Source organism: Pelodiscus sinensis, chromosome 7, assembly GCF_049634645.1.
Source record: "Pelodiscus sinensis isolate JC-2024 chromosome 7, ASM4963464v1, whole genome shotgun sequence".
Classification (NCBI taxonomy): Eukaryota; Metazoa; Chordata; order Testudines; family Trionychidae; genus Pelodiscus; species Pelodiscus sinensis.
The window spans coordinates 75,255,642-75,276,492 of record NC_134717.1 but is presented as its reverse complement, the minus strand read 5'-3'; the positions used below and the strand labels follow the sequence as shown (position 1 = coordinate 75,276,492).

The 20,851-nt window shown below is 43.4% G+C and overlaps 1 protein-coding gene across 7 annotated transcripts in view; it reads right to left on the bottom strand.

The window, feature by feature from the left end:
* Window positions 1-20,851, bottom strand: part of ADAM23 (ADAM metallopeptidase domain 23) — a 184,872-nt gene that overhangs the window by 120,882 nt on the left and 43,139 nt on the right. For all 7 annotated transcript variants that reach the window (XM_075934339.1, XM_075934346.1, XM_075934341.1 and 4 more), the window contains exons 4-7: window positions 10,904-10,967; window positions 2,796-2,878; window positions 1,972-2,035; window positions 746-818 (exon numbers count right to left, since the gene is read on the bottom strand). In XM_075934339.1, coding sequence (XP_075790454.1) covers window positions 746-818; window positions 1,972-2,035; window positions 2,796-2,878; window positions 10,904-10,967 — 284 coding nt within the window. The remainder of the gene's footprint in view (window positions 1-745; window positions 819-1,971; window positions 2,036-2,795; window positions 2,879-10,903; window positions 10,968-20,851) is intronic.

The following is a 20,851-nucleotide window of genomic DNA, read 5'->3' as shown; positions in this document are numbered from 1 at the left end:
GTGCTACCAGACCATTTGCTTGCTGTTTTTTTCTGAAAATATAATGTAATCAGTTGTGACAGATCCAGACCAGTTATCTGCCATTCACAGGTAGAGGGAATACATGGAGCTTGGATGAACAGCTTTCTCTTTCCTGAGTAAAAAAAACAAAAGTCTAAGCCTAAATCCAGCATAATCAGGCAGACACCTGGGGTCAATAAGAACTTGCTAGAAGCCACAGGCTAATTAGACAGCTGTAACCAATTAAAGCCTTTGGTGCTGCTTTAAAAGGTCTCCCCCAGGCAAAGACATGGAGAGGAAGGGAATGAACGAAGGACAGGAAGGCCTGTTGGTGTGAGCTGAGGAATGATGAGCAGATACCAAAGGAAATTTACTAGGAGGGATTGTTTGAGGAAGTGGCCCAGGAAAAGCTGCTAAATTAAAAATAGCATAACCCTTCCTCTTGCCACTGCCTTAGGTTCCCTGGGCTGGAACCTGGAGTAGTGGGTGGGCCCAGGTTCTCCCTAACCTCCCCATGACATCTCAAAATCTGCCTTGAGAAGGGAGATCAGGATTCCAGAGGGGATTTTACCCCAAACTTAGGAACTAGCCTGTGATGAGTATGGCTCAGTAGGCTGTGGCTCCTGTCTCCAGTAAAGAGAAAGAGGCTGTGTGGAGGGCCACAGTGAGCATCTGAGGCTAACACTAATTGCCAGTATTAGAAGACCCATGGAGAATAGCTGGAACTTTGCCACACAATACATACCAACATTCTTCATCTGCTTTGAAGTTTGTGTTCCTAAAGTCCTCTGGATGACATGTGGCCTGCCTGTGCTTTTCTAAAACAAAAAGAATGTACAAAAACATTTTCTTATTAACAATGCCAAATGAAATGAAAGATTGACATTTTATCTGTTCTTTCCTTTAAAATGAAATAGCAATATCCACTGACATAAATGTAACTTCTTTAGATTGTTGCTAATTAAATTTTATCAGGATAACTCCTAAGCATTGGATTCTTGGAACATTAATCTGAACAGAAAAGCTTGCATTGTTCAGAACGATGTACTGGTCTGTTGTAGAAGGCCTTATTTAGAGAACTCTCTTCCAGAACAGGTTACAGACTCCCAATTAACAATGCTGTATCCTTCTCCAGGGCCAGAAGAGGTAACACAAGTCTCTCACTGGGTCTGGTGGTCAGGCTTCTTGCCTCTTTATTCTAACCCTGCCTCAGCAACCAATTGTCTGTGTGGTGAATAACTTGCCCTCTTTGGCTTGGTTTCCTAATCTAGTACATGGTCCAATAGTACAAAAACACTATGGCTAAGTCTAGACTGGCATGATTTTGCGGAAATACTTTTAACGGAAAAGTTTTTCCATTAAAAGTATTTCCGCAAAAGTGCGTCTAGATTGGCAAGGATGTTTTTGCGCAAAACGTGCTTTAGTGCAAAAGCATCCGTGGCCAGTCTAGATGCGATTTTGCGCAAGAAAGCCCCGATCGCCATTTTAACCATCGGGGCTTTTTTGCGCAAAACAATTCTTCCCTGTCTACACTGGCCCTCTTAAGCAAGTATTCTTGCACAAGAGGGCTTTTTCCTGAGCGGGGGCGTGAAAGTATTTGTAATGTACAAAATCAGTGCTTCTTGTGCAAAGTCAGTGGTCTTGCGCAAATTCAAGTGGCCAGTGTAGACAGCTGGCAAGTTTTTGCGCAAAAGCAAAATCTTGCCAGTCTAGACGAACCCTATAATTAAAGAGACTCAAGTTAAATAAAGCAGGCTCAGAATGTAAAAAAGGTATTTGAGTAAATATATTTCTAAACCCTGATGGCTCATTTCCATATTGAAAGTGGAAATAAGATTAGAAAATTTAAGTTTAAATATAGAATTAAAAATAAATCTTTAATCATTCTGATTTGCAAGCCACTAGTCAGAAATGACATTTATGCAGTCCCGTGACAAACAAAATCCAACATATTACAAATTATGAACTTACTGCACTGTGGGTCAGATCCATTGGTTCTATGAAGTAAACATAGGTGCTATCTTCAAACATGCCACTGGAACATTAGAAAGCAAAAGGAAGAAATGTAGGACCGATACAAGTACTAAGGAATACTTTTAATCCAACCTATGGTCTTTGGTAAACAAATCCAATTGTACCATTTAAAACTAGTGAAGAAACCATCATAAGTCTGATTTTTGTTTATTTCTGATCTCGTTTTAATCAGCTACCTTGATTAATATATGTCTAGGTATTTACAATCTGCAAGTGTCTTGCTAAACAGAACCAACAATTTCTAGCATCACTCGTGCTTAGAAACAAATTAATAGTAGTGGTCAAAGCAAGATTTACAGAAGACAGGCTCTGTACAGTACAAACTTCCCCACGTTGTCTTTCCAAGACAACTCATTCCTGACTTAGAACATTTCTGTTATTCCAGTCCTGAACATGGCTTGAGGAAGAAACTGCAGAACACTGAAGAACTAAAGGGAACAAGGAAAAAAAATCCTAAAAAGATAAAGAAGTCATCAACCAAAAGCTAAAATCTATAGACAGGGAGGAGGGTAAAAATCAGTTTAAAAACTGCAATGCCAATCCAACTCCATAGCTGAGCATGGCCAGCAAGGAGTTGATAGAGGGTATTCGAGGGGAGTGACTGAAGCATTATTTTTTAAACAAGATTGTATTTCAGGATGCCAACAATCTTTGACAGTTTCAAGAATTTTAGTCTAGCTCACTCTAAGAGATGAAACCCAAAGCACAGGAATCCAAGCGTAGCAAGCAATCTCTTTGCAAGAATGAAGATTTGAACTCACTTAAGTCCATTACATGTTGAAAGGGCAGCCCTGGAGTTCTGGACACCTCTGATGTACCCATGGTAGTAGCAGTGCTCTCCACCCTAAAGATATTAAAGAAATAATTAAATGATAATTTAACATATTTACTTAGATTAAAAATGGCTCCTACATACCAGGTGAAGAAATTTCAAGGAAAGAGTCTGCTACATTAACAACCACTGAGTAGCCTCATCACGAATAAGGGGGAAATACGCTGTCTAGAAAAAAGCAAATAACTTACTTATATATGTCTTGCAACTATAGAAAAGGTTGATCTTTTCCTTACTTACAGTCACAATGTCATTAATTATTTTGTTTCTTTAAAGAGAAGTTCTCCTCAAAAACGATTCTTTAGATGTGGAATTATGGGGATTCAAGTTTATTATTTCTCAGAGGGGGTCAGATCAAAACCATTGACATTAGAAGTTTTTTTGGGAGGGGGTTAACATTATCCCACATACGCTTTGCCTGGAAAGTCAAACTTAAGATGGTCTTGCTAAAAATAATCTAGAATGAAACTCTGTATAACTGGGACTTTACTTAAACAATATAGCTGTTCATGAATGGCTAATGAAGAAAGTCCAGCTTAGAAATTCAGAACAGTATTGTCTCCACTATACAAGCTGAAAAACACTAGTAAAAACTTGATTTTTACCACATTTTTAAAATGTGATAGTAAATACAAACAAAAAGCAGATAATTTTGAGATGATGCTGTTTTTACTTATCAATAGACAGTTCTGAGATATTAGATAAAATATATTAGTAAAAAGCCACGAGTCCATTGGTCGCGTACTACAAAGCCCGTTGAATCTCTCTTAGGGGCCACAGAAGTCAATATCTGTACTCCTGCTTTTCCCCAGGAGTAACACTATTCCCAACGGGGGGGGGGGGGGGGGGCAAAGCAGAGCAAAGCAGAGCCAAGCCGTGGAGCGCGCGGTCAGCTGACAGCCCAGACACGTCTGGGCTGTCAGCTGGCCGCTGCTCCGCGGCTTGGCTCTGCTTTGCCTTGCTTTGCCCCCCCCCGTCCCCCCTCCCATCCCCCTGGTCTGCAGACCAGGGGGACGGGGGGGGCAAAGCAGAGCTAAGCCGCGGAGCACGCGGGCAGCGGACAGCCCAGACGCGTCTGGGCTGTCAGCTGACCGCGCACTCCGCGGCTTGGCTCTGCTTTGCTCTGCTTTGCCTCCCTCCTCCCCTCCGTCCCCTTGGTCTGCAGACCAGGGGGACAGGAGTGGACGGGGGGGCAAAGCAGAGCCAAGCCGCGGAGCACGTGGGCAGCGGACAGCCCTGTCCGCTGCCTGCGTGTTCTGCCGCTTTGCTTCCTCTCCCTGGTCTGCTGGAGACCAGGGAGAGGAAGGGCCCCGTTCGTAACTGCGGATCCGACATAAGTCGGATCCGCGTAACTCGGGGACTGCCTGTATTGGTATAGAAGGATACAGCTTACTCAGGAAGGACAGGTGAGGGAAAAAAGGGAGGAGGTGTTGTTTTATATATTAAAAATGTACACGCTTGGACTGAGGTGGAGATGGACGTATTGAGAGTCTCTGGGTTAGGCTAAAAGGGGTTAAAAACAAGGGTGATGTCATGCTAGGGATCTACTATAGGCCACCTACCCAGGCGGAAGAGGTGAATGAGGCTTTTTTTAAACAACTAACAAAATCATCCAAAGCGCAGGATTTGGTGGTAATAGGGGACTTCAACTGTCCAGATATATGTTGGGAAACTAACACAGCAGGGCACAGACTAGCCAATAACTTCCTGGACTGCACTGAAGACAACTTTTTATTTCAGAGGCTTTCAAGGCTTCTCTGATTAACACTGCCCTTTGCACTGCTGTCCAGCTGCTTGAACTCTCTGGCTAGGAGTTCTCCTTCAACCTTCCACCTAGCCAAAAAAAGTTTCCCTCTTGTTCTCACACAGGTTGTGAAGCTCACAGCAAGCCACCATCATGAAGAGGATGCTGCATTCACTGAGGTCCAGGTGAGTAAGAAGACTCCTGAACCTCCACCCTTTAAATGTCAAAACGCACATTCTACCACCATTCTGCCCCTATGTTGAACTCCTTCTTGCTGGAGGACTCCAGACTGCCCATGTACGGCTTCATGAGCCACTGGAGCAAGGGACAGGCTGGGTCACACAGGATCACAATGGGCATTTCCACCTCTCCAACTCAGATGTTCCAATCAGTGAAAAAAGTTCCACTGTGCATCTTTCAGAAGAGGCAGGACTTCCAAAAGATGCAGGCATCATGCACCTTTCCTGACCATCCCACATTGAAATCAGTGAAGCAGCCCTTGTGATCCACAAGCACCTGCAGCACCATGGAGAAGTGCTCCTTCCAGTTGCTGTACTCTGAAGCATGGTGTTCAGGGGCCAGGATGAGGATGTGTGTGCCATCTATGGTGCCCCCACAGTTAGGGAAGCCCATGGCGGCAAAGCCCTCCACGATGTTGTCTACATTCCTCAAAGTCAGAACTCTCTACAGCAGAATGTTGTTGATGGCCTTGGCTATTTCTATAACAGAAGTCCCAGCTGTAGACTTCCCCACCCTGAACTGGTTCCCAACTGACCAGTACTTATCTGGCATGGCAAGCTCTCATAGGGCAATTGCCATACGCTTCTCCATGATAATGGGAAGCAGGTCTCATGCAAGTATTCTGGCACCTTAGGGCAAGGGAAAGTCATTCATACAGTTCAAAGAACATGGCCTTCCACATGTGGAAGTTCTGCAGCCTAAGCTGATTGTCCCATCTCTGCATGACAATGAGGTCCCACCAATCTAAGGTCATCTCCCAACACCAGAACCAGCATTGCACTATGTCTAGCAGATTGACTAACAGTTGTGCTAGTATGAGCACCAGAGCTTGCCTGAGCAGGGCCTCCGTGCCACACCGAGCTTCATCCTTATCCTCTTCCTGGCGGAGCAACATACGTAAATTCTCAAACTACAGTGCCATGTGGCGCACCATGACATCCATGAGCACACACTGTGTCCCCTTTATCTTGTGCAAGACAAGAGGGACTAGAGAAATGCCTTATGGGTACGGTGACCATATTTTCTGAACCAAAAATGGGGACACAATAGCTATGCCCTGACACCACTAGCCACGCCCCATAACACCGCTAGTTTCTTATGTTAGTTTATCAAACTTTATTTTAAATAAAGTAAAATATTAATTTATGTCCAATACAAAAGGTTTCAATGTTTTCTTTATTTATGGCAGGGGTAGGGAACCTTTTTTGAGTTGTGGGCCATTGACCCACAGAAAAAAACAGCTGGGGACCACACAAGCGAGAAGCAAAAAAATTCCTCCAAAAACCCCCAGCCCTCCCTGATGTGGTCCTCAGTTGAGACACCTCGCTCAGCTGGTGCTCTAGTCTCAAGGGGTGAGGGCAAGGGACAAGGAAGACTGAGGTTCAGGGCTTTTCATAGGCAAGATTTACTTTTCTGGGGTTCTGTAATTAGTGGATTTTATGGACCCCCTTAGGCTCTGAGGTAGGGACAAAAATGAGGGGCTCAGTGTGTAGGACAGGGCTGCCAGCGACTGAGATAGGAATGGGGTGCAGGATATGGGAGGGTGGTGGGATGCAGAAGTGGGAGAGGTTGCGAGGTCTGGTTGGGAGGCAGAGTGCAGAAACAGACTGGGAGTAGCATGGTTTGCCAGGTGGAGGGAGCAGGAACAAGGAAAGGTGCAGCGTGCGGCCAGCAGGGAGCGTGCAGGAACAGCAGTGGATGCAGGAGCAGGGGGAGGGTATGTGTCTGGTGAGGGGGTAGGGTGCAGGAGCAAGCTGAGGTTAGGGTGTCTGGCCAAGAGAGAGGGTGTCTTGCCAGGAGGGAGAGTGCAGGAGCAAGGGAAGGTATAGGAGCAAGCGGGGGGTGCAGGGTCTTGGCAGGGGGAGGGGAGTGAGTTAGGGAGTTTGGGACATGGGGGTCTGGCATGAGGGGACACTTACCTGGCTTTGGACCCCTTACAGTGGGGAAAGCTTCTGGATTACGCGCTGCCATTCCCCCAGCAAGGTGGGAAGGGAGTTTAGGGCCCCCCCCCCCTTCCCCACACGCAGCAGGGAGCCCGCACAGCCATGAGGTTGTAGCACCACCTCCAGCTTCCTACTCTGAGGGTGCATGGAGTGAGGGGAGAGAAGGGCAAGAAAGCACCAACCACCCCAGATCCGGCTTACGGTGGCAGAGCGAGCAGCTCCATGTACTGCCATTCTCCCAGCAGGGTGGGGAGGAGTGGGGAGAGAGTGGCAGTGCATGGAGCACACCTGCAAAGTCCCAGCATGCCTCAGCTGGGCTCTGCACAGCCCCTGCGTAGCTCAGGCAACAGCTGCAAGGCACCGAGGTCTGAGACTGGCTCCTTGGCACGTTTTGCCTTGGACCTCCTCTCCCTCTGGCAGCAGCAGCAGCCGCTGTTACAAAGAACAAGCAGCCAGCTGCACATTTGGAGGAGGAGGCTGTGCAGCCAGACCAGGATCCCACACAGTACAGGCAATCCCGTGGGGCAGGGAGAGAGCCATGCAGCGTGTGGTGGTGGGGAGGAGGCGGCCTTGACCTCCCCCACTGTAACTTCAGACCATTGCTCAGCGGGACACAGTATTTAAATTCGGGACAGTACCGGAAAATCTGAGACACACAGTCAGCGTACTTATGGGACACATCCAATATGAGCCCCTCTAACCGCCCGCTTCCAAGTTTTGGACCCAGCGGACACCAGAAGCATAGCCCATACTGCCGAGCTATCCACAATGCCTCACTCTGAGTCAACAGCAGGCTCCATAATATGACGCAGAGACACAAGAGCTGTGTCTACACTGGGCCACTTTTCCGGAATAAGCTGCGAGCTGTCTACACTGGCCGCTTACTTTTCTGGAAAAGCAATGACGATCTACTGTAAAATTGTCAGTGTTTTTCCGGAAAAACTATGCTGCTGCCGTTCGGGCAAAAGTCCTTTTCCGGAAAAACTGTTCCAGAAAAGGGCCAGTGTAGACAGCACAGTAGTCTTTTCAGCAAAAAAGCCCCAATCGCGAAAATGACGATCGGGGCTTTTTTCCGGAAAAGTGCGTCTACACTGGCCACGGATGCTTTTCTGGAAAAAGTTCCGTTTTAAGCATTTCCGGAAAAGGGTGCCAGTGTAGACGTAGCCAAGGAGAAACATTAGGTTCTTGCCCATACTGAGGACACAGACCTTCGACTTCTCAAAATTGGGTGTCCATAAATCAACCATAGTAGATTCAACCTTATCTAGTAGTGTAGATGTGCCCTTAGTGAATAACAAAATTACTAATATCTAAATGTGAGTCATTTTATTGATGGGACTGCTAGAGGCTTAAGAGACTATTCATTGTGAACAAGGATAGCAGAATTGTGTTTCATGTGAATAATTCAATTCAGTAAACAAGTATAGTGCATTTACTTTTTATTATTAGAAGGCTGGCGGCAAGAGCAAACCTAGAAACCATTCAGTCCTTATATTCTTAAGTTGAAAGCATGAGTCTCAATTTAAACTTTTACAGAGTGAACATTTAGGAAAAAAGCTGAAAAATTTAGAAGAGAAAGAGCTGAGGAATTTAGAAGCTTTCAATGCCAGATCCTTAGCTAGTGCACATCAATATAATTCCACTGAAGTCAATGGACCCATGCTGATTTATATCAATTAAAGTCCCAGACTTTAATATGCATCAACAATGCTAGCTAAAATCAAAGTAAAAAAACTGCTTGCAATAGTTTTATCGAGAAAAGTGTAAATACAGTTCGATCATGCTTCTTCCTCCAATTGTTCTAACCTACCATGTACCCTAAGGAATCATCTTGCATGTAATGTTTTTTACTGAACTATAAATACCAGCATCAATTTCATGTTGTATCTTGTTTATTTTAAGAAATGTTCTGTTCAGAATCTAGAACGGGTATAGCACAACCTTTTCTTATGAACAATTTAGTTCATGTACTCTTAACATAATTAAGTAAGTCACTACTGTTATACAACAGTTACCCATACACAGTGCTTTTTTTATTTAAAAAAAAAAAAAAAAAAAAAAAAAAAGGTGCCGGTACTCCAGATGCAAAGTTGTTGAGCTCTGACTGAAGTTGCTGGTACTGCGTCTGGAGGTGCCGGTACTGCATGCCAGGCCAGTACCATCACAAAATGAGCACTGCCCATATATGCGTTAAGCAATGGCCTGGGTTCTGAAGTTTATGGAACTGGACTTATTTAAACAGTTCTTCCCAAAGAACTAAACAGTGATCATTTTTCTCATATAAGTAGTTCCATGGAATTTAATAAGATTACTTATGAGACTAAGGAGATCATGATCTAGTCCACGCTATATATTGTAGTTCTAGAAAGAGCTGGTTTAATCAAGATTTCACTTCTCTATATTCAGTGAGAAATAAACAGCTTGCCATTTGTCAAATGTATCTAAATAAGACAGAACAGATTTTTAAAAATCCCTAGGTAAATTTTCTTTACTTTTGTTAATTATGCTTCTTGTAGATCAAGTGACCTCAATAATCCTATTAGTGTTTCTAAGTCAATCAACTCAGAAAATATCCTACAGAAAGTTTAGATCAAATTACCGCAGCTTGCAAAGGTGGCCCATTTGCTGAGTCTAAAGTTAGACTCATGATTCAGCAACCGCAGTGCTCATTGCTGGTGCTGCAGCTGACAGTTGCTTCAGTCTGTGTAAACGCCAGAAGGAACTGTTTTCTTGCTTCCTTTAGCATTTTTGTGCGCTCTCCTGAGTAATGTTTTAGCAATTTCCTTGATGTGCTGCATGAAATTACTTTTTTCTATTAACAGATTATAAATTGATACATTTAGAATAAAAGCTACAATTTTGAACTCTTAAGATCCTCAATGAGGAGGACTGATTATGGACATACAGCAACCAGACAAACCGCAACCACATAAAAGCTGAAGTTCAACCTGGTTTTGAGGATGTCAAAATAAGATTTGCGTGTTGTGTTGATCTTCTGGCCCTCTGAACAGTGACATGTTTCATGAAGAGTGGCTTGCAACATCTACTATATTCTGGCATTTATAGCTATTTTAATAGCTATTTATAGCTAAGAGCACAGTTAAAGACATTTTCCCCTTATCTTTGCTATTCCACATCCCAGAAATATAGTAATCTTCCCTGCATCATCTAAATCAAACTAAAACATACATATTTTTCCCCTGTCTCCCTAAAGGACTAGGTTATGCAATCCTTTCTCTCAGAAGTGAAATTTATCTCTGTGCAAAACCTAGCACTGCTTAAATGCAACTTTAAGCTCTAATGTGAGAGCGTAAGTAAGGCATAGGCTTTCTACTGGCATTCTGAAGGAGGTGGGAGTTATTTCACTCAAAATATATTTTTCTGATTCGTGGTTTTATAAAAACTCTTGCAAAGAAAAGCCACGAAGGGCACATCTACCCAGCAGGGCTAAAGCTGAAATAAGCTACACAACTTGAGCTACGTCAATTGTATAGCTTCAGTTGAAATAGCTTATTTCGGCTTTTGGCGCAGTCTATGCAGCAGGAATCCAAGTTAAGAGCATTCTGCCTCCAACTTCCCTTACTCCTCGTAAAATGAGGGTTACAGGAGTCGGAGTAAGAAGTGATCCAGCTCGATGTTATTTCAACATTATGCCAAAATAACTGCTTGCTGTGTAGATGTGGACTATGTTATTTCAGAATAACATCAGTTATTCTGAAATAACGCTGCTGTGTAGACATAGCCTGAGTTTATTTACTGGCTTCCCATTATCACATAGCCTTGCATTTTATGCTAAGGACTGGTAAATGCTTAATAAAGAATTTAGTGATGATGACCCTTGGTGTGGGAGCAACTGCAAAAGTTATATTTTAGAAAGGGTACCTAGGTTCATCTTTGGGACTTTCACTTGCAGATACCTGCCCACTCTTTTTACAATGTTTCTGAAGAATCTTCATCTGCTAGACAAAATCACAATTCCTTGATGTATATAGTAAATGACCTCTAGTATTTGACAAATATTGTGAACACCACAGAAAGTTTGTATTTCACTGCATTGTCATTGTACAAAGGAAGGGGAAATGAATCTCTGATATTTAATATAAATAGTACCTTAGAAAATTGTGGTTTTCCATCTTCATAGTGAATCTCCACATAATCGGAGGATAACAAATCACTGTAAAAAAGGGAAACGTTTAGTATGGTATTTCTTAAAAAAAAAAAAAAAAAAATGCACATGTAATCACTTATTTTATCATTTTTGCAGAAGTCCTTGAATTATTTTTTTCCTAACCTGGCTAAGTAAAAGAATCAAGAAAGCCATATCCAGAAAATGGCTTGCTGTTACATATCGAGGCAAGAAAGACTTTAGATTTATGGGAATTTGACTCCCTGGCTAAATTTCCATTGTGTTAGTTTCACATTAGTATGATTTCATTTGTCTTTAATGTATACACGAATTAAAATTAATATAAATTAGCTTTATGAATTTTGTTTGTACTAGTTCTTAGAACAATGTATGGGTAGTTTAACTATTGTTTTCAAATAAGTATTATATTTATTATTCATATCAAAGTAACACACAGAAAACCTGTCCCAAGAGTATGAAGTCTAAAAAATATATTACAGATTATCTATTAACCATAATCACCCTACTTTCTATATATTAGTTCTTTATTCAATCTTCATCTACAAACTTTAACTATTTTAAGTAACTCTTAACATTTCTTTACAAAGCCTTTAATATCCTGGCAGGACTATCCCCTATTTCTTTCACATCTCATATTCTCTCATTCAATCTTACCCTTTATCATTCCCACACTTCCTTGCCTGAAAACTCCTTCTCCCTCTGCAAAAGTTCCCATTCTGTCAAAGAGATGAGAAAAAAATAAAAACAGCTCTGATACTAAAGGAGATCATCGATATAGTGGAAACATGCTAGCTACTCTGACAGCTTAAAGCGCCACACTTGGGTGCCAGATGGTTGGTTCCACTCCTGGAAAGGGGGACTTCTGCCTCACGTAGTATTTGAGGAAGTAGGAGCAGCACTGGTCCCTGGTGTTCCCAGACTGCCTTATTACCCCTGCACAGCAGATAAGAAGAAAGCCCTAAATGGGTAGTATCCTATGCCCCCCCAGCCTCTGGCTCAGTCTTTACATATCTGGGACAGTTTCAATGCCCCAACCACACTGATTTAGAGCTCAACTCAACAAGACTTTGGGGCCCTTATAAAATAAATCACTTAAACATATGTTTATAGCACTTCTCACATGCTCAGAGTTATGCAAATTATGTGACAGTGCATCATATTAGCGGATATCATACTAATAATTTTGCAGTACTAGCATCGCCCCAATGCCTGGCACATGTTCTTCCCTCACTATGCCAGCCAATACTAGCAAACAGCTTACACCAGGACTGGGCAAAATATGGCCCAGGGGCCAGATCCAGCCCACCAAACCATCGAATCTGGCCCATGGACCACCCTGACAGGACCCTCAGGCACGCAGCTGCCATGGCTTAAAGCACAGTCCATGGGGCTCTCTGCTCTGCAGGGAGTGGGAGGGGGAAGCTTCGTGTGATCTCCCAGCCCCCAGCCCAATCTTCAGAACCTACAGGCCATTTTAGCCAGGCCACTGCGGGGGGAGGAAAGAGGGGCGGTGAGCCGATCAGCTGTTTTGTCGGCTCAGCGCGGAAGTCTGGACGCTCCACGGTCGACATCAAAGGCATTTGTCGACCTTCCAGGTAAACCTCATCCCAAAGAGCTAATCGGCTCAGCGCGGCAGCCATTTAAATTTAAATGAGGAGGCGATTATTTAAATCGCCGCTTCACTTTCCTATGCCGGTTAGCCTAATCTACATGCCTCTGTCGCCAGAAGCATGTAGTCTAGACGTACCCTACGAGATCTGGTGGGATGCAGTGCTAGCAGGGACCTACTTTCTTAGGGTATGTCTACACTACAGTGTTATTTCAAAATAACATGTCTAGACACAAAATGCATTTCAAAATAGCGTTTTGCTATTTCGAAATAGCACATCCACATTGATAGGACGCTGAATCGCATTTAAGGCCTGTCAGAACCGGGGGAGGGAGGGAGAGGAGTTTTCTTGGTTGTGCCCAGAGTCGCCACCAAGGCACCCTGGGAAGGGCTGGAGGCCCCCTATTTTGAAATAAGCATCTACACAGCGCTTATTTCAAAATAGCAATTTCAAAATTGGCGCTATTCCTCATGGGAAGAGGTTTACCAATTTTGAAATAAGCCCTCTGCTATTTCGATTTAATTTCGAAATAGCGGTTTGGCTGTGTAGATGCTGGTAAAGTTATTTCGAAATAATGGCTGTTATTTCAAAATAGCTTTGCCATGTAGACATACCCTTATTTATTATCAGTGACTCAAGCAGGCTAATATTTTGCGAGGTGTTTGCAGCTCCTTTGCTAAGCTGGGAGAAGATTTCTGGATATTTGTACTTATCTTCAGCTTTTAATAAAACAAACTGGTAATATTTGAAAATGTTGGCCTGAACATGATTAATTCCCTTTGGTATGTATTGTATTATATTAAGGGAAATCACGAGGAGCCTATTTAGTATTATTGTACATGTCATAAGCACTTTCAGCCTTCATTGACTAGACCAGTATTTTATAGTCTTATTGGGAACTTTTAAAATCACTGAAGCAGAATTTCTCACCATCCAGATTTTCAGGATTTTCCACCTACTTTACCTGCCAGATCTCTCACAGGCACTAACAACATTAATCCTCCCATTACCTCTCCAGTCTTCTAAAACAAATTGTGTTTGCCACCTTTTGAAAGGGATTCATTTGTTAAGCAAGGACTTATTGGGGCAGCCTCACCACAGCCCTGGTTCCAGCTCCGGCAGCATTCTGGACGCTTACAATATAGCAGGAGAGATTATCTTATTTTGTCTACAAAAAAATGGTATCATTTTCTTAGAAGGCCTATATAGAAAACCGTATGTCTCTTTTTATGGGTGGCTGCTTCTGATCAAGTTAGAAAGTAATCATTGTCTTATCTTTCTAGTGTTGCATGCTCACTAGAAGATTTACCCAGTGTTGCTTGAGTCCTTAGCTCTAAGTTTTGTTTTGTTTTGTTTTATTTATATCATTGCTCTCTAGATTATGTGAATGGAGTCTGCAAACATATAGTTCACAAAACAATCCTGAAGAGACAGAATTTAAATGTGTGGAGTTAATGGAGGAAAGTTTATAAACCCTATATCTTTTAAATAACTTGTCACCTCAGCACAGGGTCCAGGCAGGTTCTACCATAAAGGACCCCAAGAGATCATCTAGTCCAGCTGGGGGAGGGTCTGGGAAAGGGCTATAAACAGAGGAAGCTGGCTACTGAAAATGTTGCTATATTAATCTTCTTTTTATTTGACTTCATATCAAAAAAACATTTAAAGTCATGCACCTTTTTAATTATCTCTTATTTAAGTATTCTTTCTTCCATAATGTTTTAAAAAACTATATTCAAGATATTTGCTAAATTGGGTGACATGGTGGCACACATCTGATCAAGTGAACGTGACCTCAATATTGGTGCACAAGACAAAACTCACTCCACTCATGGATGTAAAATCTTAGAATACTTTACACTTGTCCTTGTTGAACCTCATCAGATTTCTTTTGGCCCAATCCTCCAATTTGTCTAAGTCACGCTGGACTCTATCCCTCCCCTACTGTGTATCTACCTCTCCTCCCCACAGCTTAGTGTCACCCACAAACTTGCTGAGGGGCGCAATCACATCCCATCATCCAGATCATTAATGAAGATGTTGAACAAAAGTGGGCCCATGACCAATTTCTGGGACAATCTGCTTGATACTGGCTGCCAACTAGTCATTAAGCCATTGATCACTTCTCAGTGAACTCAATTCTCTAGCCAGCTTTCTATCCATTCATTCAAGCCATACTTCTATAACTTGCTAGCAATAATACTGTGGGAGATCATATCAAAGCTTCGCTAAACTCAAGGTATATTATGTCCACTGCTCAAGGTCTATCACGTCCATATCCACCATACAAGGCAATTAGATTGGTTAGGAATGACTTGCCCTTGCTGAATCCATGACTGTTCCTGATAATTTCCTTTCCTCCAAGTGTTTCAAATGGATTTCAAATGTTAATCTATGGGCTCTATCACTGCTGCCAAATGAGGACAGAATTTTAGTAGGAAATTTAATTACTGCTCTAACTTGCCTGAGGGCAAAGAAGGTTCTTGATCTAAATCAGTGGTCACCAACCAGATGATCAGGATCTGCTGGTAGATCTTGGAGCCTCCGACAGATGATCCTGGCTGGTTTGGCCAAGAGGCTAGCAAGTGCCGGCACCTCAGCTGCCCCTCCACCCATTGCTGCACATCTCCTGCCCTTTGCCTTGCAGCTGCCCCTCCCGTTGGGCAGCCTCCTGCTTTCCGTGCAGGGCAGAGGAGTGAGTGGAGGGGTGGTGATGTCAAGGTGTGCCCTCTCCCACTCTGTATCCTTTCTCCACAAAGCAAAGAGGGGGCACAACAGGACTTTGGATGGAGGGAGTTTGCTGGCTGCTTTACGGAGTGGGCCAGGGCTAGGGCAAAAGTGAGCCTGCCTTAGCCCTACTGCACCACCACCCAGGAGCCACCGGAGGTATGCAGTGCCCAGGTGAAGCTCACATCCCAAACTCCTACCCAGTCATGAGCCCCCTTCTACACCTCAGGTCCCAAGCACCCCTGCATCCATATGCCATCCCAGAGCCTGAACATAGAACCCCCTCCAACATCCCAACTGCCTGCCAAGAGCAGCTCAGAGCCCCTCTCACACTCCAGATCCCTTAATCCAAGACTAGAGCCTGCACCCCAACCCTCTGCCCCAGCCTGATGAAAGTAAGTGTGGATGGGCAAGAGAGGGAGGATGGAGTGGGCAGGGCCTCGGAGAAGAGAAGGGGAAGGAAGGAGGTGGGGCAAGGGTATTTATATTTGAGGTAGATCTTGGATTGCACTTCAATTCAAAAAGTGATCTCGTACTTAAAAAGGTTGGAGACCCCTGATCTAAATATAGAGGAACAAAAGATGTCTCTTACTCTACCTTCTTCTCCTAAGCATAGCTGATTGGAATGCATCATCTGGTCTATCATCTGGGCCTATTGCCCAGAGCACTCTCTTCCCCTATATATGCAAAGGCTTGTAAATTCAGTTTGTAACGTCTCAAAGCGTAATAAATAATGTCCAACACTGCAACTCTGCAGATTTTCTATACCAAACATTGCTGATAGTTTGGATCTGGACATGAAGGGAAGACATTCTTGGCAAGTATGAAAGGACCTTGAATTAAGCTATGGAGCATGATCAAACTATGTATTCTATCAAGTAATACACAGAGTACGATTCTTCACATTCTGCTAACAGAAGTGCTGATTAGTGTTCTTTGAGAGTTTCAAATGCCACACAGCTGATTAGCAGAGCACCCACAGCAATGTCCACAGAAACACAAACATATGTTTCTACTAGCAGTGCACATTCACATATACTTTGGTGCACATAAAAATATTCTGCACATGGATAGAAAAATTAGAGGGAACATTGGTGCAGCTGACTATAAAGCAGATTTTGTAAGAAAAAAATGTATGGATCTACTGAATTCTAGGACTCAACAAAAAGAGCAGTATGTGACAGGCTGCACTCAGAAATCCCATAGGGATTGTTTCCCAGTGTGCTGATCACGCCACTGACCCCTGCCTTCTCCTTTTTTAGGGCCCCCTCATCCTGTCCTTCTGGGCCAGATTCTCTGGTCTACTCCAGACAAGGCTTTGTAGAGGCCTAGATCCCTATGTGGACCTTGTCATCTGCATATACAAGTAGCGGCAAGAACGAAGAATGCAAAAGACAAGCTGCCCAGAAGTCCTTCCACTCATGTACTGCATCACCCTTCAAACCTACCCAAGCCAATCTGGCTCATTAGCAATTCACTTGTGAAGAAAAACAATGGCACTGTCACTGTGCTTCCGCAGCAGATCTGGCCACATCATCTCAGTCTACTCAATAAGAACAAGAAGCTTGGGGAAATAATCTGGTTCAGACAGATGAGGAAACAGGACTGATTTTTTAGGGAAGTCCCACAGTTCAGCCAGTGGTTTGATGTCAGGCTAAAGGGTTTGGAGACCTTTAAGGAATCTCTGTCAATGGGTGTGCAAATATATCAGTATCATCCATTTTTATATGGAAAGTTGTAATGGCTACAACATTTGCTTTTATGGAACTAAAGGAGAGACCCGAGTGTTTAAGGTGTAAAAGATAATGAAAGATTGTTGGGAGGGATGCAGAAGCTGGTGGAGTGCCTCTGTCGAAGCGACCAATGTGAGAATCTTTCACATTTCTGTATATAAGCTTTTTGAATGGTCTGAGCTTTGCTCTGGAGTAACACTACTTGGACAGGTTGTGAACATTCTAGCTCCAGGGGTACCTGGAAGGCCTCATTGAGGTAGTAGGCTTTAAGTTTTAGCATATGAAGGCTTGATTGCTGTGCCTATATTCCCAGCTGTGACAGAAGATTATGGTTTGTGGAAGGGTAATCGGTGGAAAAACTGACATCCTGGTGAGGAAGAGGTACCAAGGTTGTCTGGGCCATGAGGGGGCAACGAGTATGACCATCGCTCTGTCCATCCAACATTTTTTGACCACTCTATTGAGGAGAGGTATTGGTGGGAATGTGTATAGGAGACCATAGTCCCATTTTGAATTAGTAGTGAATCTCCCAGAGATCGTTTTCCCATTTCTGCTCTGGAGCAGAAGTCTAGGCATTTCTTGTTGCTCTAAGTGGCAAAAAGGTTGATATTATCCCGAAGTTTGAAGACTAGGATGATAACATTGTCACTTATCTCCCATTCATGCTCTGGGGAAAGAGCTCTGTGGAGGATGTCCATGGTAATACTGAGAACCCCTAGAAGGTGAAAAGCATATATTGTTATTCTGTGCTGGAGCCACCAGTTCCAAAGTATCATGGGCTCTGTATAGAGGGTGTGGGATCAGGCATGGCCTTGTTTGTTTATATAAAACATGCAGGCTGTGTTATCAGTGTAGACTTTGACATGCTTGTTACTAATGAGAGGAAGAAATTGGCTGCAGGCGTATCAAACTACCTAGAGCTCAAGTTTATACATAGTGCTCTTTCTGTGGTCTCTGGGAAGTATGGTTCCCCAGATGTGCTCCCCATCCAGTAAGGAAGGTATCTGTAGTGACAGTCACAGAGGGATCTTAATGTGTAAACAGGACCCCGAACAAAGATTGTGAGCAAGCATCCACCATCTAAGGGTGTGTTTGATCAACAGAGTGGTTGACAGATCGAAAGGAGCTCAGTTTCCTTGGTCTGTAAACCGTACTCAGCCATCCCTGTAAACATCGCATAAAGAGGCATGCATTTAGGATAACTACACTGCAGTCGGCTATGTATACCAATAATGGGAGAGTGTCACGGGCTGTAACTTGGAGACTGTGCTGCAGTTTGTTGGAGAGTGTGTTGATGTTTTCGAATCTGTCAAGTGGCAGAGAGGTAGTCACAGTTGTTGTGTCACATTGAGCCCCTATGAACTGAATGTTTTGTGTTGATTTTGTTTCATTTATTTGTAGGCTGAGGAATTGGAAACATCAGATGGTGCTGGAGGACCTAGTCCTGCATGGAATGCACCTTCAGAAAGCAGTCATCTAGGCAAGGAAAAAATGATGATACCCTTCTTTCTGAGATGCGCAGTAACTACCACCAAGATTTTGGAAAACACTCTTGGTGCCATGTAAAGGCCAAAAAATAGGTCTTGGTAGTGATTGTGAGCTAGAATAAAACAGAGAAAACATCTATGAGCTGGGTGTATGGAAACAAAGAAATATGTGTCCTGAAGGTCGAAGGATAAATAGTCTTCCTGCTTCAGCACTGGGATAAGAGTTGTGAGGGTTACCATTTTAAACATACTTGTTAAGAGCTCTACGGTCAAGAATTGGGCGCCATCCCCCACTCTTCTTTTCTGTGAGAAAAAAGTGAGAATAGAACCCTTTCCCTTTGTATTGGGTTGGGATGAGTTCTGTGGCTCCAAGTTGGAGGAGATGTTGAACCTCTTGGTGAAGCAAAAGATTGTAAGAGTGGTCCCCGGTGAGGGACAGTTTAGGGGGTTGCGGGTACAGATGTCAAGGGGACAGTGTAGCCTGATCATATTGTCTGCAACATCCATCTGAGGTCATGGCTTGCCAACTGTGGTAGAATGGGAAGAGACTGTGACCAAATAGTTTGAAAAATGGTGACACACTGGGGAGGATGACCAGTTTTCCAAACCCTCAATTAATTCCTCAAATCGGTTTGTTAGATTGAGCGGGTGGAGGCATTGCAGTTGAAGCTGGAAATCAGCATTTACACCTATTTGTTTCTCTGGAAACAAACCTGCAAAACCTGTCTCTGTGATTCCCAGAGACAAACTTATTCAATCTCAGTCCTCCTAAGATCCGAAAAATACAAGAATGGTTCCGCACTGCCACCACAAGAAAATATAAAAATAAACCCTTTTCCAGGGAGAGATCACTTGGGAATCTACTCCCCTAAGGTAAAGCTCTCCCCACTGCTCCCAACCTCCATTTTGCTTAGAGTTGGGAAAACAGAGAGAGGGAATCCACAGACAACAATGGATTCTGCCCTTGTAACTAGGCACTTAATCCTAAGGACACAACAACCAACCAGTACTGGTTAATTAAAAGAAACAGAAACTCCTTTATTATCAAAACAAAACTACTGTTGCAAGCATAGTAAATTGGCTAGGTGATAAATAGCCACAATTTGATATATACTCAGAGAAAGTCCCTGGGCTGTAATCCTTAGTTACAAAAGAGAAAAACAATTAGCCAGCTCAGACATGATTTCCAAACCCCCAAACAAGGAAAACAATAAACCCTGACAGACTATCTAAACTTTTCCCTACTTACACATTTCAAGAAGTCTGTTCTTGGAGAGAAAGCATCTCCAGTCTCCCTTAATTCCTGGTGGAAACTGTTCTGCTCTCAAACAAAGAAGAGCGAAAGAAAATTCCTACCTGCATTGTTATTGGCTGATTGCCCAACCCCCCCAGCTGACACCTTTGCTAGGTACCTGAGTTAACTCCTTAGTCATCACGCGCTGGTCAGCACTCCTTCTGATCATGACATGTAGATGCCAATGGATCAAAGTGTGGCCTTGGAGTCCTTCATAGTTTGAAGGACCTCATTGGTGTTTGCAGTGAAGAATTTCTCGCCATCAAATGGGAGATCCTCTACAGAGGATTGTATCTCATGTGGGAAGGTTGAAGAGTTGAACCGCGATGCCCACCTCATAACTAATGTGTCAGCCGTGTCAAAAGCAGCCTGTAGAGCCATTCATGAGACTGTACAGCCCACTGCTAAGACTGCTTTAAATTGCTATTTCTTTGCCTCGGGAATGGCATTAATAAAGCCATTGTATTCTGAATAATTTTTGTGGGCGCATTTACTAAGGAAGGCTGCATAATTGCCCAATCCAAATTGGAGGGTAGAAGAAGCATAAAGTTTGCAGCTGAAGAGATCCAGCCATTTGCTGTCCCAGTCTGCAGGAGCAGAATGAAAATGTTGCTGCTTGTTCCTTTGGGCTATGTCTAGACTGCAAGCCTCTTTCGAAAGAGGCTTTTTCGAAAAAGAGCGTCTAGACTGCAAGCAGTACTTTTGAAAAAGCAAGCCGCTTTTTCGAAAGAAAGCAGCAAGTGAGTCTGGATGCTCTCTTTCTAAAAAGCCCTGTTGGCATTCAAGAACGCCTTTTTTCGAAAGAGCACTTTCGAAAAAAGGCGTCCTTCCTCGTGAAATGAGGTTTACCGCCGTCGAAAGAAAAGCCACGTTCTTTCGATTTAATTTCGAAAGAACGCAGCTGCAGTCTAGACGCAGGTGATGTTTTTTCGAAAAAAGGCTACTTTTTTCGAAAAAAACCCTGAGTCTGGACACAGCCCTGGTGAACAGCTTCTACAACAGGGAATTCAGGACAGATTGTTTGAAGAGGTGGCTTTACAGCAACCCATTAAAAGAGGTC